The sequence below is a fragment of the Anas acuta genome, chromosome 2 (genome assembly GCF_963932015.1).
Source record: "Anas acuta chromosome 2, bAnaAcu1.1, whole genome shotgun sequence".
In the NCBI taxonomy this organism is placed as follows: domain Eukaryota; kingdom Metazoa; phylum Chordata; class Aves; order Anseriformes; family Anatidae; genus Anas; species Anas acuta.
In genome coordinates, this window is record NC_088980.1 from 81,425,537 (window position 1) to 81,450,945 (window position 25,409).

At 36.7% G+C, this 25,409-nt stretch overlaps 1 protein-coding gene and 1 long non-coding RNA gene across 6 annotated transcripts in view; one reads left to right on the top strand and one right to left on the bottom strand.

The window, feature by feature from the left end:
• PRP4K (pre-mRNA processing factor kinase PRP4K) overlaps positions 1-12,760 on the top strand; it is a 25,688-nt gene extending 12,928 nt beyond the window's left edge. For 3 of the 4 annotated variants that reach the window (XM_068670970.1, XM_068670969.1, XM_068670967.1), the window contains 9 exons: positions 528-675; positions 1,843-1,980; positions 3,116-3,269; positions 5,676-5,790; positions 6,291-6,442; positions 6,916-7,002; positions 8,694-10,624; positions 11,431-11,476; positions 12,575-12,760. In XM_068670970.1, the coding sequence (XP_068527071.1) occupies positions 528-675; positions 1,843-1,980; positions 3,116-3,269; positions 5,676-5,790; positions 6,291-6,442; positions 6,916-7,002; positions 8,694-8,897 (998 nt within the window). In that variant the 3' untranslated portion in view covers positions 8,898-10,624; positions 11,431-11,476; positions 12,575-12,760. The remainder of the gene's footprint in view (positions 1-527; positions 676-1,842; positions 1,981-3,115; positions 3,270-5,675; positions 5,791-6,290; positions 6,443-6,915; positions 7,003-8,693; positions 10,625-11,430; positions 11,477-12,574) is intronic. The other variant, XM_068670966.1, reaches the window with a different exon arrangement.
• Positions 3,254-24,467, bottom strand: LOC137850694 (uncharacterized). Of its 2 annotated transcripts, none has more exons than XR_011092750.1 (4): positions 24,073-24,467; positions 21,451-21,529; positions 14,844-14,954; positions 3,254-3,614 (listed from the first exon to the last, which is right to left on the bottom strand). It is a non-coding gene; the product is annotated as an uncharacterized lncRNA (long non-coding RNA). The 2 variants fall into 2 exon arrangements; XR_011092749.1 differs by lacking the exon at positions 3,254-3,614 and adding an exon at positions 6,997-8,188.
• Positions 24,468-25,409: the final 942 nt, after the last annotated feature.

Below are 25,409 nucleotides of genomic sequence, written 5' to 3' on the forward strand. Positions count from 1 at the left end.
CTTGCACACTTGTGTAGCATCGAGTTACTCATACGTTAAATAAATAAATAAAAAATCAAAGTAAAACTAAAACCTGTCCATAGTTAGAGCCATGAGATCACCCTCACAAAGTAAGGGGTGCTTGCCAGGATCTGAAACGAAGAGAACAAGCATCCAAGTGAATACAGATAGCAGTTGTGGTAGTTGTCATCTGCAACTCAAAATGGAGATAATTAAGTGGGCATGTTTCACTTCACTAGTCAGTATTGAAGTGTGAAGGCCAAAATATTCGTATAATGGATTAAGTAAGCATGCAGGTTTTAACCTCAGGAATGCAAATATTCCAGGCTTTGAAGCACAGTTCGTTCTCTGTAGTTTCCACAAAGCTGGGTGATATAAACATTGTATGTTTTGTATGTTAGGTAATTTAAAATTGTACCATTTTGTCCTCTTTATGAATTATACAGAATCATTTATTTTTCATAAAATGTTTTATGATGCATGTCACTCACAACTCTTACTTTAAATTACTTGATTTTGTCCTTCAGGTGTTAATATAGGTGAAGTTCTAGATAAACGTTACAATGTCTATGGTTACACTGGTCAGGGAGTCTTCAGTAATGTAGTACGAGCCAGGGACATGGCAAGAGCAAACCAAGAAGTAGCGGTTAAAATCATCAGGAACAATGAACTTATGTAAGTAATGTTTTTGCTTAATAATGCCGTAATAAAGCACGTGAGACTGCTGGAAGTTTTTCCTAATGTGATTTGAATCTTCCTTTGTTTCAAGTGAAGTAACAGATTACAGCTGTGATTCCAGCCTGTTCTGCTAATATGAGCCATGTAATTGGAAGCGCTTGAGGACTGTATATCTGCACTTTACAGCTATCACAGGAGCAGGGTACTTGCATTTTCATCAGGCACTATCTCATTTGCAAAGCTGCAGGGTATGGTGGCAAGAAAGAAGCTTACAGTTGTTCATGTGGTCTGCCCAGCCCTAAGATTTCTGAGATGGGAGCTGTAGACTGTCAAATATTGCTTTGATGGGCCAAATCCATTTGGAAAATTGTGGGTTGGATACTAATCAGTCATTTCTAACTTACAAGAAGACCTCTAAGTTAATTATCTTTGCATATTCTTTGTATGCGTGCATGCATATAAGATAAGACAGTGATGGAACGCTGCCTGCAGGACAAAAATTACTGGAGGTCTTTTAGAATGAGTGAACATTAACTAGGGTGATGAATTAAACTGCATTATGTTATATGAAGACTTGTCTCTAATAGTCACTTTCAGCATCTGCTACAGTATTGTTGTGGTCATGTGTTGTCTTCTTCCATTATGAGCAACTTAAATGAAAATCTTTTCCACTTTTTATGCATTTTATGTTGGAAGTTTTAAAAGTTGTCTTGCTGTTTGTGTAACTGACAACTGTGTAATTGTAATTTTGAGCTATATGAATACTATCTAGAAATGTTTAAGAAAAAAGGTAATAAGCTATTTGTTTGGTATGTTAAGGTAATTTGGTTTGTGTATGTACTTGAGTGTAGTCAGTTTAGTTTAAAACTTTTTAAATAGTGTATGTAGTTAAGTAGTTTTTGTTTGAAATAGTGTCATATTACAGGACACAACTAGGAGGGCAGAGGAAAGGATAAGTAGGTTAAAAAGTCACGGGTGATCAAAGAATTGAATGGGTAGACAATGACAGCAAACCACTCTGCTGGTGTTTTTAAGCAGCGCTACATTATGTAATCACGAGACACTTCTCATTTTCTGACAATTAAAACAATGCAAGTAAATCTGTAGATTAAGCAAGGTACTAGAATCTCATTTCGTTTTCTAATTCTGCTTTTTTGTTTTCAGGCAAAAAACTGGCCTAAAAGAACTGGAATTTTTGAAGAAGCTCAATGATGCAGATCCTGATGACAAGTTTCATTGTCTAAGGTTGTTCAGGCACTTCTACCACAAACAACATCTCTGTCTGGTATTTGAGCCACTGAGGTAAGGTGATAAATGGGTGGGGTTCTCTGTAAAAGTGAGGTAGTACTAAGTGATCTTTAACTTGGCTATTGTTCTAATTTTGACACCTTGTTCTATTGCCAACATTCAAGAACACTAAGAACCGAAATCCGGAGGCACACACTCACAGTCTGCTGAACTAGTTCAGGTTTACATAGTGTCATTGTGAACTTTATGCCTGGTCAATATTTGAAACAGAGTAATGCATTATTAAAGATGGTTCATCTCACCGGTGCTCCTCTTAACTGCTTTTTATGAAAGCTAAGACAAATTTTTGACTAATTCTTTACAAATTTGGGTTGAAAATGCATTACCAGAGAGGTTGAGTATATGTATGTTCTATGAAGAATGCATATACAACAACCCAAGAAAGAAAGTGGTTTGCATGCTCACTTCTTCAAATAATTAGGCTTCTTTGACAGTTTGATTGTAGACGCTCTTTTTTCATAGATATACATGCAGTAATTCCCATTCCTACTTCGATATTATTTGTATCCACTATTTTTCTGTCATATTTTAATTCTTGCCATAGATATTTGAGGTGAAGATGAGTCATTTGCTGAAGCAATACAAGTTTATTGAAATGTCTACTTGTTTTCATTAATAAGCCATGTGGCAAACTACTGTCTTGTGATGTACTGTTTCTTTGTAGCACACTTGTACAGTGTTTCAATCCAGTGATGGCTTTGTCCAGGAATAGTGCTCTTTTTATCTGCTGTTCATCATCAAAACACTGCCTCATCAACTTCTATCTCTTGCATATTTTCGTTTTCATTCATTTCTCAAGAAACTCGGTACAGGGGCAGTACAGTTGTTAAGAAAATGCTGTTCATGTCCAAAGTAATCCTCTCAAATTAATCTGGATTAAAAATATATTCTGAAGTGATGTCAGTCCAGTCTAGTAAGTAGAAATTACGCAGTACAGGATGGATCTGATTGCTCAGCATCTTAATTTATTGCTGTAGAAAATTGCAAGGTATATATCTGAAGTTGAGTGTAACTTTTCCCAAAAATGTCTGAAGTTAACTAGCTTCTTCATGTTCGTCATCTTAGATTTTGAAGGCAAGTATATTTTCCTTGCTAAGTTCTTTACCGTTCTTTCTCTTTCTTACAATAGTATGAATTTACGAGAGGTGTTGAAAAAGTATGGGAAAGATGTTGGTCTCCATATTAAAGCTGTGCGTTCCTACAGCCAACAGTTGTTCCTGGCTTTAAAACTTCTTAAAAGATGCAATATCCTACATGCAGATATTAAACCAGATAATATTTTGGTAAGTAACGCGTAATCAAAACCTATTTTGCACGGACAGTATAAAATCAAGATGTGAAATGAATACCATTCTGTTCATTTGGGTTAAGTAAAAATTTACTTCACCTGAAAAGGTTAAGAAAACCTTTTGAAATAAATTGTTATGCTTTGAAATGAAATGCTATCATGGTATAAATAAGTTAGTAAGAAGTATAATGCAGCATCTAAATAACATCTTTCAGGCAATCTTTCTCAAACTAACCTGCATCCATTGTATCTTTTTAGAAAGTAGAGTTTCCAAAGACAGCATCCTTTCTTAGGAAAAATCTTGGGACTTCTTTCATCAGTAGTTAAGTGTTCTTGCTTTCTGCAAAATCGAAATAATTTGGTTAAGCTTGGAAGTAGATTCTTCTGTTCGTGTGAATGAGATGATTGGGAAAAGTCCTTCATGTACTCTTCTTTTTTTCCTATTAAACATTGTGGTTAGCAGTGTAACAGGTACATCAGAAGAATCAAGTGTGTTGACTTTAATTTTCTTGTTGGTCACCCATGTGACAAACACAGAATTTTATTTTAATTAAAATGGTCAGTTCTTGCCATCTCTGCAGTAAAATTTACTGATTGAACGTGAGATATGCGAACAGCACTCTGTTTTATGAATGGTGCTCTGGATACCAGAGGTGGAAGTCTGAACTGTTACAATTGGATTATCTAGAATTAAATCCATGGCCAGCAATATTTTTCCATACTTTGTGGAGAATGGGATAACTGCATGTTGTTGGTGGCCTCCTGACACCTTACTGAGCATTTGTAGGCATTTCCAGAAAGCTTTTTTTATCACCAGCTGTGAAATAATGTTTAACAGATTTAAATACTAATATAGTGGCTGACTTTACCAAGTAGGTACTTGAATGTGATGATTAGGCAGCAAGGAATATGACTGCATTTGTTTTAATAATAAGTGTACCCATTGTTATGGAAAATAGTAGTACTTACCTGAATAACATGCTGGCCTTGACAATTTTACATATAAAAATTGTTTCCTACGACTACACGTTCAATTTCTATGGGGTTCTCTCTGTATCTTAAAAATGTATGCATTCTGTTCTGAAGTGTACTATTTTTCATTTCATTGCAATTATATTTATATTAGGAAGTTCTAATACTCCTTTGTTATGGCTTAATTGGGAATCTGTCAGGGAAAAAGGGATTTCCATTGTGTGCATTGCCATTTCGAAACTAAACTTTTGATACCCAGAAGACTTGCTTTCATGTAGGTAATAATAAAGGATTGATTAAGTAAGGTGACCCAAATAAATAGTCTATTTCTTATTATTTAAACTCCAATATGGAATTACCTGGGAAAAAAATGGAGATATATATCCATATATATATATAAATACATAACAAGTGATTTGCTCACTAATGACTACAGAGTTTAGAAAGATGTTTCTCTTGTAACCAGCTTAATGTGCATGTTGCATTCATTAGGGATAGGGTGGTGCAATTAAGCACGTTCAGGTTTTTAAACAACTTTTGATTGCCCTTCATGTGGCGTGTCTCAAGTCACACTGCAGAAGTGTCTCGCTTACCTCCTTAGTGGTTGACATGCCTTTGCATCTTGGGCTGATTAGTAGGATATTGTCTGCCTGTTCAGACGATGCTAACTTTTAATTCTCTAGGGATATGAATAATATTTAGAGGATGCTTGAGGGATTACCTTATCAAATAACTTTTGTACCAGTTCAGATGAAGCAAAGTGAAACTGGTGCCCTAATACCTTGGGAGAGTTGTCTGGGCACTGTGGCAAATGATGTACCTTATTTAATAACTATTTAGAAAGTACCGCGATAATGGTATGTGGGATTTTATTGTTCTTTGCATTATTTCTTAAATAGTTGCTAATTTAAGTGATGTTCACTCAGTAATCCTTTGCATGCCATTCAGTGTCATGCCATGATTGTCCAAAGCTATGAGTTTATTTCTGACTCTCTCAGCAGATGTCACTATGAGTGTGCTCTGTGAAGAAGTCTTAAAACAAGCAGACAAAAAAAATTGGGAATATTTTCTGTTTAGTTTTTGAGCATTTTACAGATGGAAGCTGCTAAGTAATGTGTAAATACACACAATTGATGCAGAAATAATGAAGTAACTTTGAAAAAAAGTAACATGGTAAGAGAAAAAAATATGTGAAAGTGACCTTTTTCATGTTTCTTAGGATCTGAAGACATTAACTGTCACTTTTGGTTTAAGAAGGTTTGATGGTTTCCTTAGAATACAGAGAAGAAAGATTGAAATACGGGAAGAAACTGCAATTTAAAGACTGAATGTTTTTCTTATCTCTGACTTAAATGTATTGTTACTTTCACGGTGCTGTTGCCAACTTTGTCTACAACTAGTGCTAACATGTATTTATGTTTAACTTCAGGTGAATGAGTCTAAAACGATATTAAAGCTTTGTGATTTTGGATCAGCTTCACATGTCGCAGATAACGATATCACGCCATATCTAGTTAGTAGATTTTACCGAGCTCCCGAAATCAGTAAGTAAATTTGGATTGGTTACACTTATTTTAAGCAGCAGTAGTATATACCAGTAGTATGAAATGAGAATTTGACTTGAGTTTACTTCCTGCTTGGTCTGAGCAAAACACCACTCTGGAGATATGATGGCAGTCAAAAAATTCAGACTTGAAAGCATATGTGACTCTTCGTATGTGTTGGTGGTCAGCTCAGTGAGGACAGGGAGAAGTCATTCTGATTTGTTGTAGTTCTGTTTTAATTCAGAGGTACTGTTTGGACTTAGCGGTTTTTGACTGACTTAAGGTATAGTGATTAGTTTGGGTGTAAGGTAAAAGCCTGTCTTTCTAAAACTGGGAAGCATAATGAAAAGGCTTGCATCCTGCATTTATGATAATTAAGGTTCTTATTCCTAAGAGGAGAAGCACCAATATAGTTTCCAAACCAGATTTTTCTTTCATCTGTCTGCTATTATGTCCTTAAAGCTGCTTTTATGGAATTAACTTACATTGTTCTGTTTCAGTTATAGGAAAAATCTATGACTATGGTATAGATATGTGGTCTGTAGGCTGCACATTGTATGAACTTTATACAGGAAAAATCCTCTTTCCTGGCAAAACCAATAACCACATGTTGAAACTAGCCATGGATCTCAAAGGAAAGATGCCAAACAAGGTACGGAAAATAAGTATATGACTTTTAATTAATATCTAAAACTGCTGTTATGAACAGCAGAACATAATTTCTATTTCCTGCCTGAATTCTGCTTCTTATCATATACATCTTCTCTTAACAGCAAGTAAATATCAGACATCCTCTGACTGTATAATTTATATTGATTTAAAATCTTAAGAAGTGAAAGTATACAGCTTCTTTTTCATAGACTAAGTATAAAGTGAAAGCAGAAAACTTCTAAGCACTGACCTGAAAAAGATACGTAAGTCAATGGAAGATGCTCTCTCCTTTTGCAAGTGGCTTGAACTGTGTTTTTTATTCAGTCTAGTTATTTCTCACTGTCCTTTTGCTGTATATTTCAGAAATGCTAAATTACTCATGTTGCAATCAGTTGGTAGGTGTTGATGCTAATTATGGATTTGATACCGCATAGATACCTTACCTAAAGCTCTTGCTTTTTGCTAATTTTTCAGATGATTCGAAAAGGTGTGTTCAAAGATCAGCACTTTGATCAAAATCTCAACTTTATGTATATAGAAGTAGATAAAGTGACGGAAAGGGTAAGTCCTTAATGTGTCCACTATTACAGTATTTCAAACATACCTCGATAACTAAAAGTCATGTTTTGTAAACTATCAGAACGTCCTTTCACAGCAGTGCGTACAAGTTACATAATTATAAACTCGTAGAATAGAAGCTTCTAAACTGGTAGAATAAGAAGTTTCCTGTGATTCAGTAACATGTTTTAAGAGAAACATTTGGAGGTCAAGATGGAGCAGAATACTCCCAGTGGGTCAGTACTGGGTCCAGTCCTGTTCAGCTTCTTCATTAATGGTCTGGATAATGAGGTAGAGTGCACCCTCAGCAAATTCACAGATGGCACAAAACCACAGGGAGTGGCTGGTACCCCAGAGGGCCACGCAGCCACACAGAGGGACCTCAGCAGGCTGGAGAGATGGGCTGGCAAGAACCTCGTGAGGCTCAGCAAAGTCCTGCACCTGGGGAGGAACAACTCCAGGCACCAGTACATGCTGGAGGCCACCCAGTTGGAAAGCAGGTCTGTAGAAATGGACTAGGAGTCCTGCTGGATGCTAAGCTGAACGTGTCAGCAATGTGCCCTTGGCAGTAAGAAGGCTAACGGTGCTCTCGGCTGCATTAGGCAAAATATCACCAGCAGGTCAAGAGAGGTGAGTCGTCCTTTAGCTCTTCTCAGCATTGGTGAGGCTGTGCCTGAAGTACTGTGTCCAGTCCTGAGACCCCCAGTACAAGAGAGACCTGGACATGCTGAGAAATGTTTAGCGTAGGGACACAAAGATGATCAAAGGGCTGGAGCAACTCTCTGGTGACGAAAGGCCACGAGAACTGGAATTACTGAGCCTGGAGAAGAGGAGGCACAGGGGTGTGACACAGAATCTTATCAATGCATCTAAATACCTGAAGAGAGGGTGCAATGGAGATGGAGCCAGGCTCTGTTCAGTGGTTCCCCAGTGGCAGGACAGGAGGCAACGGGCACAAACTGGAACACCAGAGGTTCTCTCTGAACATCAGGAAGCACTTCTTTGCTGTGCAGGTGACAGAGCACTGGCACAGGTTGCCCCAAGAGGTTGTGGAGTTTCCTTGGATATCCTCAAAAGCTGTCATGATGTGGTCCTGGGCAACCTGCTATAGATGGCCCTGCTTGAGCAGCAGGGTTGGACCAGGTGACCTCCAGCCGTCTCTTCTTCCAACGTCAATTTTTTTGTGATTCTGTGAAATCAGAGTTTAATCTTTGTAGGTAGAAAGGCTGTCTCCGCATAACCTAAGCTTTAATTACTAAATAAAATAAATTCTGCCTTCATTTCGGAGAAGGGTGTCAGACTTGAGTGTAATGCAACTGTGTTGCACAGAAAGTAGCAGTGGCCTCCTATGATTTTAACACGCTGTATTTATTAAGAACGGCAGAATTAGTGGTCAGATAGGGGACACTTCCTTCCCAAGGGGAATTTTTACCTTCTCTGTCAACAGGGATATTAGGTTCTGGTATGTACCTGCCGCTGGCAAAAGCTGCAGTTTGGCCTACCCCAGTGGCTTTACTTCCACTTTTCCTTTGCCAGCCCTGAATACTTAGGATGCCATGTGATGATGATGAAGGGTGTTGCTGATGAGAGATAAGATAAGCAGCTACTGTTTTTGCAGGGTGAAGTTGTATACAAGGTATGGGGTTTGTGTGTGTTACGTCTTTTCTACAAGGTTGCCACTTTTGTGTTTGTAGGAGAAAGTTACTGTAATGAGCACCATTAATCCAACCAAGGACCTGTTAGCAGACTTGATTGGGTGCCAGCGACTCCCTGAAGACCAGCGTAAAAAAGTACACCAGCTCAAGGACTTGTTGGACCAGATCCTAATGTTAGATCCAGCTAAACGGATTAGCATCAACCAGGCTCTGCAGCACGCCTTCATCCAGGAAAAAATTTAAGCCAGATGAAGAAGTTCAAAGGGTTTGAGTAATTAAGATACAAAGACTGAAGAAATTTCACAACAGTTATTAATGTATATAAACATAAATATTTCCCCTGCAAAGTTGAGGAAGAAAAGATGCATTTGAATTAACATCAAGGCTGATATTTCTTTTAGAAATGTTAGAGTAATTCTGTTTTTGTGTCTTATGTGAGAATTTTCACTGTAGAACTGTTTTAATTGCCAAGACTGCACAGAAGTACAATGCTAATGTATATGGTTGCAGTTCGTATATATTATAAAAAAGAAAAAAGCATCTGTTTAAAAAAAAAAAAAAGCAGTAATACTGGGTGGTTGATTTGTTTTTAGCAGACTTGGCTTCATTTTTGTCTTTAAAAAATGGCCAGCATAAATGCTGTTTATATTCACGTTTTCCTAGGTGTGTGTGTGCAGGCCACAGCAGCATGCCCTTGGTGTAGTCAGTGCCGAAGGGGGTCTGTTCCTTCTTGAGCCTGCCCGCAGGGATGGTCTCCTCTTTTAAAGCAGGTTGTGTACAACTTTCAGTACACTGAAGGTAAGCTAACCCATCAACATCACCGGTGTTTAAGCTGTTATTTTACTGGAACAACTGACAAATGAGAGACAATAGCATTGTGGCAGAATTCCCTGCATGTTTGAGAAATGATCTTGTTTTATTTTCTGGCATTGCAACCGTGGCATAGTTACAACTTCCGTTCTGTTCATCACATTTAAAATTTTGAGAGTGCGCACTTGATGGATAGAGCGCCTTCAGTGTACTGTTTCTTATTACTTTAATTTTTTTAATCAACTTGCTATAGACTTTGTATACATTTTGTTAAATACAGTTCACTATGACATAGAGCCAATACTTACAGAAGAGTTTTCATTTAGTAATTACATACGTTGGGATCTCATTCAAAAGACCTTATATCTAAAGGATAGATAGACAACATAATGAAACTTTTTAACTATTTGTATGTCATTTTGAAAGTGTACTGCTTTATGCTAAAAGTGTTTCATTTGTTCATTGTTTTCATTATTTGTGATCATGTTGTCTTTCAATACAGGCATAAACCTTCCACTCTTGAACAAAGCAGCTGCTTTTTAAAAGCGGTAATTGCTTCTTTACCTTTTATTTCTTTTGTAAATGAAGCTTTTCTTTAAGAAATGTGACTTTAAAGTGTTGTCTCTTGCATAAAACAGTTGACACTTACTTATTGTAAAGTGAAGATTGTTCTGCTGCATGTAAAGTGGACCATGCAGATTTCTGTATGTTTTCAGTATGCATCATTAGATAATAAAGTCTTTTGTGAACAAGGCATTTGTAGCCATTTTTAAAAGAATCTGTCTTCAGTGATGGTAAATCAGGTAATTTGTAAGAACCACCCCTGCATTTTCTATTAATCATTTAATTAAAGGGACTATTAAAAACTATGATCTTTGGAAGAGCTATAGGCTATATTAATTAGATATATAATTATCACTGCTTAAAAAACAAAAGAAAGCAAAAAACTCTACAGATACTGTCTGTCTGCTTTCATTGTAATGAAATTATTCCTGTAGGACGTGGGATTAAATTCAGGCTTTAACTAATGTTTGTGCTGTTTTTCTCACTTTTCCTTTTGATGGTGCTGAAAGAGAAAAAGGAAAGCGAGTCACAGGCCACTCAACGCCTACTCCATGGGGTCTGATTTGCTGAGACACCAACTTCACCTTCCTAACAAGGTTATTTCTGACAGCATGTGTAGATAAACATTTAGCAACAAGTTAAAAACAGCTTGAAACATTTGAGTTGGTTATACAACTGGAGGAAAACAGAATCAAACTTTTCAGGTCCTTACTGCTGTTTTAATGTTCTCTTTTACAAAATTAAGAGGTTCCTCTTTACGTTTTTATTAATATATTCTGAAAAGGTGTGATAAACCCACTGGTTTCACATATTTTATAATTCTTTGAATTAAGAAAGTTTTTTTATCCATCTAGGTATACATTGACAAAAATCATGCACTCTTAGTGCACGCAGGAATGGAAAATGAGGCAAAGCAGTCATTTTGCTGGTGGGGAATACCCCACCAAGGAGATGTAATGAACTAACTACAAAAGCAGGCAGGAGATGGGTGGTTTTATATGCCTATTTGGAACCTTCAACCTGTCTCTTCTCAATTTTTTACTATAGAATTCTTTATAAAAAATAATCAGACTTTATTTTCACCTATTAAGGTATCTCATTATGTACCAGAAATAAATTCAGCTTTCACACTTAATGAAGTACTAGTTGCTTGCTAGTTAAATGCAGAAAGTAACTTGCACTTCCACGACGTAGGCAGCACTTCTGAGGGCAGTTTTACACAGGTAGTAAAAGCTTATTTTTTTATGTTGCTTTGTAATTTATTCTTAAATTAGGAATATAAAACAAATGAGTTGGTGATACAAAAAGCAGTAGGAAAGATGCACCTTAATGCCTACAGAACTGTTTTAAGCTACTCTAGAGAAGCATAAAGTTGCTCGTTCACTTGTTCTTTGTGTTGTAGGTGCAGCTCAAAGGAAGATGATGACTACCAGAAGACATGAACAAAGGTTTCTGTCCTATAAAAGATATGAAAAATACTCTTCATATAGTTCTGTCCTAATCTTTTGGTTTCCAGCATTCCGATTAGAATTGATTAACGCTGCTGCGGTATTGATAATTCCTGAAGCACACCTACTGTATGCCTACTGTGCTTGTTTTGTTTCTGGTTGAAGAGATTTGTAATTGTGATTAAATGTAGGTAAATAAGCATGACTGTTTAATGCAAATTTCTTAAAATGATAGAATGATGGCTACAAAACCTGTCATTTAGGAAAGCCTGCCATTTGCTTGTAGCTAGCAAATAGCTGAGCAGGTGATGTACTTTTTTCTTTAGCTTCAGCAGGTTCATTAATTCTGTCAAACTATATTGTTGATGCAGAGATTAGCTGACAGGCATTATTAAAAACAAGTGGATTTCAGTCCTTCATCCAGTATCAGTTTCAAGCATGTATGCTGACAACAGCAGAAGACCTTAATTCTTACTTCTAAGCCTTTAGAATCAAAAACTTCCTGACAAGGTTAAGGAACCTCTGCACTTTTAGGCAACACCTGTCCTTGTAGGCTCTGGTCTTTGAGGACAGCAGAGAAGCTGCTGGTTGCCACAGCAGTCAACTGAATTCCTGTGGCTGCAGCTTTGTACAAACAGAACAACAAGGCTTTCTTATTACACTATTCTTCAGCTGATCTAAGAAGGGAGGATAGTTCATCTTTTCCTCCTATGTGTGAAGATACAATTTGTATCTTTACCTGAGGTCCTGCCTACTAAAAGTCTGGTTAAATCTACTGTGCTAACAACTTACTGTGCCCTCGTGGCAACAAGGGACTTCACCTATTTTAATATGTTTAGTTTACCACACATCTAGAGAAAAAATACTAGTTCTTTGGATTTAACTCAAATTGATTTAACTCAGATTCCTCGGGAGATGAAATGCCCTGTCTTTTTTTCTTTTGTGCTGCAACAAATTAAATATGCAGTTAGATTGTCTTTTTATTACCATGGTATATACTGCTTTAAGTAAGAAATTAAAATCTGTTTAAGAGCCTTTGATAGCTAGAATATAATATTCTGTAAAATATCTTTAATAATACTTTATCTCCATACATAGGGTAAGTGGCATTAAACCTCTGAAGAACCTTTATATGTATAATGACCCGTATAAAGAAGGCAGACCAGTTTGTGAGACTACTGGGGATAGAGCAATCTTCTACAGTGTGTGTCAGATTGTAACGCTGCGTGGAGAATGCTGGGAAGTGGCAATTGCTTGAAGTTAATAAAATATGCTTAAAACTTATTTGGATCGGATCTTTTCTGTTGTGTTCACAAGTGTGGAACTTGCAAAACTTCTCAATACATGAGTAATTTTGAAATGTGCAATTTTGAAATATAAACAATTTTTTTTGGAATGGGTTTGTCTGCTTTAGGTGTCAGAGGTAGTAAAAGCTTGGGGGATGCTGTGATACAGCTGTTTTTTGTTTTTTTTTGGAGAGAATGAATGTAGTGTTGATAGAGATGACTGCTCAACTGCTTGGTTGATGACGTGGCTGTCATGTCGTCTTTACATCACTAGTTACAGGAGATGGGAAATTTCTTCAAACTTTTTCAGTGCAAGCCTGAAAAAGCTTAAATGAAGGATACAAAAATATCTTTTCACGTAGCTTAGTGTTAGCTTACCTATTGATAGATCTTGATAAGAAAAGTGAGGCTAGACAAATGGGAGAAGTGCTGATTGGTGAAATGAGATGGAGTTGCATATTTTCACATTTAACCTGTAAAACTATGGATCACATCATCAGTTTAAGTATATCTTTGTTATTATGAGATTATGGAAAGATAGTTGGTCATGTCCCTTTGAAAGAAAGTTTCTTAGCCTCACATTTTAGTTTTGCTCATCCAAATATTTAACTAAAATCTAGTTTAAACTTGTAATAAATGAAGTACACATTATCATTTCAACTGTTTCCTCATAAACTGATTTTTGAGTGCAGCCCCTATCTTTCTACAAACTATAACTTAATTATAAGTTAGCAAAAAGATTAAAAATATTTTATAATGCTACAGCCTGTTCAGTTTAAATTTGTGAGACAAAATGTGAAGCTCCTTAGGGCAGGTGGAAATAAATGCTGGAAGAAATCAAAATATTGTTAGCACATCAGGCTAGTCAGCTTCTCTATACTACTCCTTCCTATCACTACACTTTGCTGCTTCTGTTCAAGAAGTCAGTAGTAAAATCTAATGCTAGTTTTATTTTCTTCCAGTATTTTTTTTTAAGTTAGAGCCATCATCAGCTGTGATCACAGGTGAAACCATTCTCTGTTTCAATACAATTTATTAAAACAATTGTTTCCCAGCTGTTTTTTCTGGCTTCTTACAGAGAGGATACATGAAGATAATTTGTTCAAATTAGTTCGTCAATGATTTTGTTGGCACAGCAGGCTGCCCTGTAAACTCCATATTTTCTGACAATCTATGCCAGGAGTGTAGGAGATTTCTGGGTAGATAGTGATACGGTCACAGTCTATTTTGTAACTAACTGTTCATGGCTCATTCTTAGAAGTGTTGCTTTTCAAGTGGGAGTACAAGAAACGTGGCTTTTTTGTGTGTTCTGGAGGTTAGCGTTTTATTTTTCACCCCTCCTATCTGTTATTGTCATCATTTTACTGGTACAAGATACAGATATGTTACGCTCAAGTACAGGCACATACTGACTATGGGGGATGGTTTGGAGAAGTGACCAAGACGTAGTTCCACACACCAGAGCATTCTTCTGAAATACACAGTTCATTGTCAATCTGAACTACTTAATCTCAGGTTTCTGGGGTTCATTGTCAGTCAAAGCATCCCATTTCAGTTCTTGGTGATGCATAAAATGTAATCTAAATTCCACATGTATTTTGTAACTAGGCCTAACCCTACTTTTGTGGCACTGTACAATTACCATAGATAATACTGCACTGCCAATGTATCAAGAGGTGCAAAGGGAGATATGGTACTGCCATGCAGTTGGTTACCATTTGCCCCAAAGGCTACAAAGTAGAGACCAGTATTTTTAGATTTGTTTCATAATGTAGGTGAAGAGGACCAGCAGCTATAATCTGTTTCTAGGACACAGGAACAAATCTCTTCAAAACAGTGTTGAAGAGCTTTCCTCAGAGAGGGAGATGGCATCCCCAAAAGAACGATAAAGCCAGAATTTCACTACACCTTGCACTTAACTTACAGAAAGGCAAAACCTACGCAACTTGTGGAAGATTGTTAAAAGAAATGAGCAGGGGGTACCTGTGAAGACTACTAAGATAGATACACACTACCACAGAACCGGGCTGATGAGAGTTACTGCCAACAGTAATAAGTGAAGAAAGTCTTTGAAAACTTACTTAGACCAGGAGCTTCACCAGGCCTTTCTGTTTGGATTTCTCATGGAATCTGAAGCATCATCAGGCAGAGGGGCGATTTCATAACAGCGAGCAGTCAGGTGAATTCCTGCACTGATGGAAAGAATGGCAACTACTTTAAGTAAGTCATCAGGTGTCTCAGGAGAATATTGTTTTTTGGCATTTTGTACATCCTTTCATCTAACAGTACCATGGCCTCTCTTAACCCTGCTGCTTCCAAATAAAAAATGGCTAAATGTATTTTTTCAGTCAGGACAGGCTGGAACTACAGGCACTTTATTCACTGTGTCCTGACTGGAGCATAAGAATTTTTTGTATTATCTTCTGCAGATAAAACTGGAAGGAAATTCCCAGAGAGAAAAAGATAAGCCTGTTTTCCAGGCTGCTGGAAGTTTCACTAGCATAATAGGAAGCCAGCAGCTTGTATTGAACAGGCTGGTTACTCAGAAAGGCTATGAAATTTCTGTTCTTGGAGACGGTCAAAACTGAACAAGATGCAACACCAAGCAACCTAATTTACCTCTGTAGCTGACCCTGCTTTGGGCAAGACCAGATGGCCTACAGAATAACATAGACTGGAGAGGATTGCTATGATTTGGGGCTTACTTCTGGCCTTTGTAAAAGCTCATTTACTAGCAGTATTGTTTTTTATGTGAAGTTTCTTGCAAGAAATGAGGTTTTGGTTCTAAAGTAATAAAATGTTTGAGCCTTATCCTTTCATAAGTACTGCACCTTGCTGTCACCTTAATTCTCACCTGATGAATACATATCCTCATGAGAATAAACAGGAGAATATTCTTCCATTAAATGAAGGTGAGATGAACTCTTGAAAATAGTAAGAGAAGTGCTGAACATAATGCAAGAAGGAGCAGCAGAATTTATATTCACGATTTTTGACAAAACCATTTCGTCTGCAAGTACTCTTGACAGTAGCTTTGAACTGTCTCACTTACCACTCTGAATTTATCTGTAATCTTTCTGCTCCTAAGCTTGTTCTTCAGTGAAGAAGTTGAACCTCACCTGCTACATTTAAAAGATTTACATTACCTAGATACATCTAAAGTTCAGACATTCTACAAATCTATCTCCTATTAAAATAAAGCTCATCCTAAACCATTATCCAGATGAGATCCTCTATACAGAACACTATGTAGAACATGTGGACTGTACTCTTTCTGTAGGAACAGAGTTCTCATCTAAAGCCAAGCTGACCTTTACACCATATCCGCTTGTGTATCTACTAGACATCTATAATGGTGACATAGATAGTCAAACACATTTTTACAAAATTTACTCTGTATTTAAGTAAAGATACTGCTCCATTCAGACTCTTGAATTAAGATTTTTTATCAGGGCTGAACAAGAGGAAAGCTTGCAATCGCATTTCCTTTTAATGGCCTTGTACACTCAGAAAATAGCAATTCACCCACTCTCTCTGGGAAATTTTAAGTTAATTTTGCAACACTCAAAATGCCTACCTATTTTCTTCCCCTAGAAGGCCTAAATTAAGTAATTCTTTGTTTCCAAGGAACTGGCAGTGTAAGTTTAGGCACAGAATTCCCAGCATTTTATAGAACAGCCAGGCAGCATTGCAAGACAGGAAAGAGCTGATTTCAGGACCTGACTCTAATTGGTCTTCTAGCTCATTAATGCTAATATACCACACTCATTTCTATTTGCAAGTAATTCATCTATTTTGCTTCATAAGGGCCTAATAAATAAATAAACAAACAGCTGTTTATATTAGAATCCCAAATAATATCCATCTCATGCTTTTTTCCTTAAGGTTTTAATTTGAAATAATCAAAAAAATCTCTTAACATGTGGTAGAATATGTAGTAGTTAAATATATATGTATACATGTATATATATTTGTATATATACATATATGTAAGAGCAATTTAAGGCATCCCAATGAAGAACTGCATAAGCAACATCTGAATTTTAAAGTGAGAGAAACGGCAAGACTCATGCATTTGGGAAGTTTCTGTACACAGAGAAATCAATATAGTCTAAAGAGGTACTAATGGAAACAAGCTTCTTAAAGACAAAAAGAAGAAATTAAGCATGTCATTTTCCCAGTCATTTCCCATGTTGTTTTCCCAGTTTGAAGAGGTTTTCTTGAAATAGTTATCACAATCCTCCAAAATCCATGAGTCCACAGAAGCACATTCCAGAGTCTGAGACAGATGTAATCATGTACGTATTGAATTTACAAGGCCATCCATTATTTGGTCTCAGATAGTCAGAGCTATCAGTAAGCTATCTTGCAGGTTAATCTATTTGTACCAAGGCAAATGCGAGTAATTCCTCTGGAGTCTGAAAAACTTTGAGCCCACACCAGTTTCAGAAAGTTGGAATGTGAGCCAGAGACCACATCTAATTCATTCCCCTATGTTTCCACTGTTTTAACATCATTATGCTAAGTAATAAAACTGTAATTAACACAACTAACACACAGCCTGTATGCTATGTTTTATTATTGCTTCACAAAGATATGGGGGGAAAAAAAAATTACAGTAAGGGAAAGCCCTTTGGAAAAAAATTAAATAGTGGTTTGTTTACAAAGAGGTCTTAGAAAATGTCTCAAGATCCTGGCACATAAAACAGATGAAATACTTTTTTTTTTTTTTTTAATAACACAGCTGTACTCAACTCCCATGAGTTATTTCCTATTGCTTCTCTTACTGTTTAGAACATGTATCCACTTAACTTATAAACTAAACTAAAATAGCAGTGCTGAATGCGACTCACTTGTAACAGGTAAATAATTCAAGAAATTATTACTTTTCATACGAGCGTATTTCTGCTTTGGCATGGCAAGTGAGAGGCCCTACCTTTTTGACATGACAAAAGTTTAGTCGTTATTGAGCTTTGTCTGAAGAGGGTTTTTTTGCTCCTATATTGTTCATATGCAATGACATCTTCCTTGCAGAAAGGGTAGAGGTGGCGGCTGTATTTGGCTTTAACTTTTAAGTTGCCAAAACAGCTGAATGAGGGCTTTGTTCAGCAACAGAGCAAGAGGAAGGCCTCCTCAAGAGCATATGGTTTGATTTTAAAATAGTGGTGTCTTGGAGCTCTCTGGAGTATTGTGTGATGCTCTCAGTTCCCGCACAGCTGAACTGCTTGCTGTGGGTGTTCCACTACACACCTGCTTGTCCAATAGCGCTGGCAAACACATTTTGAACAGCTCAAACATGTACAGCATTTTCTTGATTAAAACCTGACTGAAGACAGGAAGACTGAGATAGCCCTGGCTAACTGACATGTGCACTTTGAATAAATAGGTTGAGTGCTGATTATCATCAGGGCAAAAGCTGTGAGGTCTTGGTCTTCTCTAGGGACAGATCAGTGCCTCACTTGTGGTTATCCTACTTCGTAAACACTACCTTGATTAATGAATGGCAGGGAAAGGAATATTTCCTTTTCACATCTGGATATTAGTTTTTCAGTTCTATAGTTTATGGCTTTTAAATTCAAATCTGTGCTTATATATATAAAAAATACAAAATGAATATTAAATATATAGACAAATCATTATTTATCTTTTCATTCTCAGATACATTATTTTTTCTGTTGAAAGACTCTCCGCTGTGTTACCATTTTGTAACTCGATGCTACACTTGTAAACAGAGGGCTCTAAGCTGGCAATTAGGGTTTCAGCTCTAGTGTTGGAAAAATATGCCAGTCTCGCTTTGACCAGCAGATTACTACTGGTGTCTGCTGAAGGTTGGTGTAAGATGCTGTTTAATGTTCAGTCACACTACTTTCCACTTCATGATTAGCAGCAAAAGTATTGTAAAATAATAAATAAAAACATGAATGTTATTTAAACTGTTATTGCATGTTCTTCATTTTCTACATGACAAGGGGTGTCCCAAAAGGAACATCCATGCTTTTAGTTCACACGAGCTATGTTCAGCTCCAAAGATTGAAACCAATCCTTTTCTTCTAGACTCCCACCAGAAGATGTGCACCTTGCTTGCTTACTTTTCTATCCTCCAACAACTACAAAAGGCTGAGGGAGGGTCTTTTTAGTACTGTTTCTACTAGAATAACAACATATTCTGTATTTCTGCTTTTCTAATACACCAATTACAGAACAAAGCAAACACTAGGCCATCACTACACAAAGTAACAAACTAGTGCCAGTGTATCACCTTCTAGGTTTCTCTGCTTCTTTGCAGTTGATGTCTCATGAAAGGAATTTTACTGTGGCAAAGCACAGTCTTGTTCTGAGTATATGTTGCAATATTATGAATAAAAAATGATCTAGAGTGCTATGACACAGCAAGATATTGGACAAAATTTACAAAAAGCACAACAGTCTGGTTTGCTTTAAAGAGTATTCTGGCTCCAATCTCCTTTGTCCCAATAGCCAGAGGACGCCTACTGTCCCATGATGATTAGAACACTGCCCAGAAGAAAAACTTAAAATAATATCAAGTTGTTTATCTACAACAAGAAAGAAAAAAGGAATTGAAGCTGGAAAGCCACAAGGGAAATTGTGGTTTGTTTTAAGCTGAGCTTGCACAAAACACAAGTTAAAGGAGTTAAAAAAATAATAATGAAGTTGTTTCTTGGTTTCTCATCCATGATAGAAGTAAAATATTATTTTTACTGAGCCTTTACTGAGTACTGTTAAGCCACTAGACTTCCATAATGTTATATGGAGTCGAGAAATAAAGACTGGCAGAAGCCACCATTATGGTTTTCTAGTTCCCAGTCTACTCCTGGGGGAGACAATCAAGCAGATTTTAATTGCTTTCCTGATTTTCTACAGAAGCAGATGGCACAACTGCAACAGGAATGCCCTGCAATGGGAAATGCAATCTCACAGGGATTCTCCCTCAATCTTTGAAATGCAATTTACAAAAAGCTCACAAAAGCATTTGGAAAGCACAAAAACGTATCAATGTGCTCTCCGCTAGCCACAGCACAGAGTAGAAAACCTCAGGACAACTTCTCACTCTACCCTATTAGACTCACTGTGCTCTCTGTTTTCCAACAAGCACAAATGAAATTCTCACAGCATTAAATGTGGAGAAAGAAAGTGGCTTGGGAAAAGGAAGTGCTTAACATAAGTATTCCTGCGTGTATTTGGGGTTCTTGCCTATATGCCTTATGTTCTTGCCTTGATGGGTGTATTAGTGCATACTAAACTTCAAAACAACATACTTCAGGTTTTGCTGAAGTAAGTTAATCACTAATAAAATAGTTCTGAGGTAAACATTTTGAAGCAGTTATACGAGATCTTGGGATCTCATTTCAGCATCAGAATACAGTACAGTTATCACTGGAACAAAATAAAATTCAGTAGTATTAGGAGTAAGTGGAAAGGTGCTTCTCTCTTGAAATTCACCCTGGTGGTTTTGAATAACCCAACTCACCAAGATGCTTCTGAATCTTGGTGTTAGCCACACACTTTGTAAGAGAACGCCCTCTTGAGACATCCAACTCATTCATGAAGATACTGAGCAAAAGCAACACCAGCATAAACTCCTGTCAGATCCCAATCTATGCCCTCTCACTTTGATAACATGACTACTGCTTAGTAGATTGCTTCAGCTGTTTCTACAGCTCTATAACTGATTTAATTTAGGTCATATTTCCTGGAATTGTTTATGGCAGCTGCATAGCAGAGCAGTACAGAAGCCTTACTAAATTTTAAATTGCATTCCCTGCTGTTCACATATACACCAACCCACACTAACAATGGAAATTAGATCACTTTGGCATTGTTTGTCCTTGACAAATACGGACTAAGTTTTGTTCTGATTTATTATTGCAGAGCAGGGAGGAGACTTCCAAGAAACTCTCTCCACTAATGTGATGTTTATATTCTACCTTCTGCTACTTGTATAATAGCAGACCCTGATATAAAAACTTAAGGTGCTATATCACAACAGAAGAGTAAAGTCACACTTTCTAAGAAGATCAGAGCTAATGGTAAATTGTGATCATGCCTTTGCTTCTGCTCTTTTGTTGCTCAAATATTTTAAGTTTTAAAATGTTTCTTAAATCTAATCAATTTAGAAGTCAAAAGGAAAAACGACATTATTCAGCAAGACAGAAAAAAAAAAAAAAAAAAAAAAAAAAAAGGGCCTTAATTAAATTGGAAGGAAAGGAAGAGGAGGAGGAAGAGCCAGACATAAGCCTCCTTCTCTGCTGTATACTACTCTTTTAATAATGGCAACCAGTAGCAGGCAGAGTATACACAGAATGCACTGAAGAAATTACACTAAGAATAAATTTAACAAATTGTATATCTAGGTATCTACAGGCATCCTCAGGGTGTAACTACAGTGCAAAATAACTTATGTTCTAAAAGAGACAAAAGGCTTTTATGTTAACATACTGTTTGTTACCTCCCAAGTATTCTTCATTAACTCTAATTAAAACAAATTTACATCAGTTAACAAAATCCCTATGAGCACTCCAATTAGAAAATATATAAGTTGATCATTACCTGTTGATATTTAATTCCACACAGTGCTAACATGCATTGCTCTCAACTGTAGCTTGGCTGGATAGCTATGATGTTAGCTATTCATTTTAATTTAAAGTAAGTATTAAAACATTATTTTACCTGCTCACAGCAATACTCCTTCACAATGTGTCTTCCTCCAGGCATTAAACATTCCTTCCTTGCTGATATTTTGACTTTGCTAAAGTAAGGAAAAAACAGTTTTGTTTAAATATTAGTGACATGTTTTAGAATGAACGCAATGTATATGAAATAAAACATGATAGCTAATTTATTTGGCCAAAGTTTACCTGTACTGTGCCACTCTTATTTTCAGATGATTTTAAGTCTGCGAATAATTCCAGGGGAAGTCTCTAAGAGTCCTTCAAAGGAATAAACTAACAACTGGGGGATTTAGTGCACCTTCTAGAAATCATTAATTAATCTTCCTGGATCTTTTACTCCAGATATTTCTACCTGTTAAAATACACATCTCTGTTGGTTTCAGTGAGCTGAACTCCCCCTTTAATAATATGCTTCAAATGCTGTGTCTTCACCTTAACAAGATGAGGATTTGAGGTAGGGAAAAATACCTTCTGTAAAACTAACTACAATAGTTGGAAAACAGAGGAGTATTATTGGGGCATTTGAAGAAAGAGCCATATGCCAGAAAAGTCTTCCACGTTTTATACTACACAAACTACTCTAACCAAGTATAGTACCTCTTCCTCCAAACCTTATCTTCTTTACGTTCATAGCACACTATACCTCTGATACAATATAGGTATATGTAAACTTTGTATTCATGAAAAGTGATGGTTTGCAAGGCCCAGGAAAGAACACCTCAGCCCAGACAGAGCATGTAGAGGGGGAAAAAAATGTACACCCAAGACTTTGATCCAGAGACTAGCTACTGCCTGACCAGTTACTATTGAATTTTCACTCACACAGATTTACACTGTAATTCCAAAGTTACAAACAATATAACAGTAGCAATCTTAGCCTTTTGCTCCAGTCTCCTGCAGCCTTCAAACTAAAAACCTTGAAAAGCTCTGCAGTTGTATTTGACTCGTGAATGGGCAGCAAAGTCAAATATGATTCATGAACTACATCTTCTCATGTTGTGTAAACTTCTTGGTGAGAAGCTGCTGAACTGCTGTCACAGATATTTTCCACTATAACCAATTAAAGTAATATCGTGTTAAACACTATATACAAGCTGCTTTCAAGCATATACATCTTGATTATTTTGAACGAAGAAGTAGTTAGTGTCTTACAAAAGGATTTCTTTTTAATGTTTTAGATGTTGCAAGCTAGACTTATTCCATCTACTTAAGGCTACAGTGTTGATACTACATTTTACCTCTTACAAACTATGTGCAATGTGTTTTAAAGTTCACTTGGTTACAAACCAAAGAGAAAAACTAACATTCCAGGAAAATTGTGCAAATAGAAAAATTTTGCTTAGTTACTACTTGAAGATTATATAACATCTACTGTTGTCTGCAAGTAAGTTAGGAAGGTTTATAGATGCAGGAAACCTTTAGAGGACAATCATGGTTTAGAGTTTTCCATCATAAATTCTAACTTACTTGAAAAACACAGAAGTTCATGTTTAGATCAGAGATCTCTAACATTATATAAGTGTTTAGTTTCAGCTGGGACAATGGAAAGGCACTTTGATACAGAGAGTTGTTATGTGATATTTACATCTGAATCATAAATACAATGTTATAAAAAACATATATACAAACATAAGAGTTGGCATTTGATGCAGCCTTAACATCCTGAATCTTTTATAATAAAACAATACCTAGTGTAAGCTTTGAACTAATAATTTTCCAAACTTGTGTTCAAATACCTTGCCATTGGTATACCTTCATGATATATTTGATTATTTACTTGTGACTCCACACAAACAAGGAAGCAGATCACAAAACAAATGTATAATTATGGCAAGTGTGACCTGAATCCTATTGCACACTGCCTGCACCCCCATGTTAGCAGCACAGACACCATCAATGGCAATACTTTGAAGGGAAGGGAGGGAACATTCCAGAACATTTGTTAGAATCCTGACATTCTAATTATAATAAATACCATTAAAACATGACTCCGTTTCAGCATAAGTTATCTGAAATTGCTATTTTTGTATATATTTTTATATGGAGTAAATAAAAATTGTTTGAAGAGATTCATTAGTCATATTTTGTTGATAATAATGGAATAACACCTATAAAATGTGTAAAAGTGGCTAAAGATGTTGGCAGGCAGAAACATATTTTGTGAATAAAAAATTTCAAAGTAAACTCCGTAAGAGATTTGAGACATTATATAAGAATAATTATATCTTTGATTTTCCAATAAGATACCTAAAATCACACAGAAAGTACCATTCCCTACAAGTAATGTTCATTTACTCACATTATTCAGTCAGAATAGAAAGAAAAACTATTCCAACAGATCTAATTCATTACAAAATCAATTTTTTTCTTCCATTACCATGACATACTAGCATTCCCCAATCAAGGAAGCCCTATTTCTGCTTTCACCCATCAGGTCACAGCAGCCTATGCCACCAGCACTGTACCGTAAAAACCCCAAAAACTATACTTCACGGATTCAGCATGTGAACCACGAGCTCACACAGTTGTTCTCCAACCCATGATGCCATTAAAAAATAAGTAAATAAATATCATATAATCCATAAAAACCTTGTCAAGACAAAGACATGCTTCACCCTACCTGAGCCATCTCCAAGTTCAGGGGCTGCCATGGCCCTGGACCTCCTCCTCACTTCCACGCAGTGACCACCATTTTGTGCCCAGCACAGGGCCTTGCACTTAATGGTGTCCTGCTAACACCTGTGCTGGTGCAGCTCCTCTGGGTGCACCCATTGCCTCCCCACGGCTCCTTGCTGGGAGCCCAGCAGCTGCATTGTGGCATCCCTGAGACTGTCCATACCACCCAGCCCCTCACCCCAACACCATGTTGCAGGCAGCCATTTTGTTGGCGAGGATGTGGGCAGCCATTTTGTTGCGAGGAGCTGCAGGGCCTGGGGTTGCATCCTGGTTTTTTTTGGCCTCCTTTTTGTCAACACCAACTTGTTGTGATCAAGAGGCTTCTCTTGATGAGTCCACCATTTGCTTTCACTGGCATGATTCCTACTTGCTTTCAGCAGCCTGGCCCTGTCCTCTTCTGTTCCTTGTGCACTCTCTGCCCTGATTTTGAGAGGGTAAAGACATCTGTGAACACTGGAGAAATTGTCTTGAAAGATAATTGCTTTGGGAATTTAATTTTTAAGTGGCTATAGTAAAAGGTCTTAATATGGTCTTTTTTTTTTTTTTTTTTTTTTTTTTCCAGAAAAAACAAAATATGAAGCAATTCATGGAAAAATATAACACATTGCTGAAATTATGCTTATTACATTAGATCTGGAAGTCTCATGTACAAGAGGCAAGCCACTTTAGTCATTACTAAAAAGACTGCAAGTGGTGAACCATTTTTTTTTCTGAGATAATTCTTAAACCCACTTCAAAACAAAGACCCCTTTCTGATGTGTATATTCAGTTTAATATTCTAACAGATGCAATCTATATATATAAAAGCAGTCTAACTTGCTCAAAGTATGCAATATTTCTAAGCAACAGGTTTATATAAACTTAAGTGTATTAGATAAAATATCAGTGCATGCAGCTGCTTCCTGTGTTTTCCATTTTGTATTGACATTTGAAAAGAATATGTTAGTCATAACTAGTCACTACTTTAATTTGCAGCTTGGTCATACATATTGACTTATATACATCAGTAGAGTTCTTTTTTCCAATAAAGGGCAGTTGTCTTTTGTAAAGTCTTCAAGACAGAGATAGTGTCTTGCTTTTTGTTATTGCCTACTCTTAAGCATATATACACACTTTACAGAAATGTTGAAATTACAGATGCTATGAAGAATCTCCAAAGGATTCTGCTGAATTTCTGATGTTGGTTTGAAGGAGACAGCAACTGAAGAAATATAAGCAGATAAGTTGCACCATCTTCTCCACTGTATCAAGTATGTTTTTCCATTATTGATTGCTTGAATT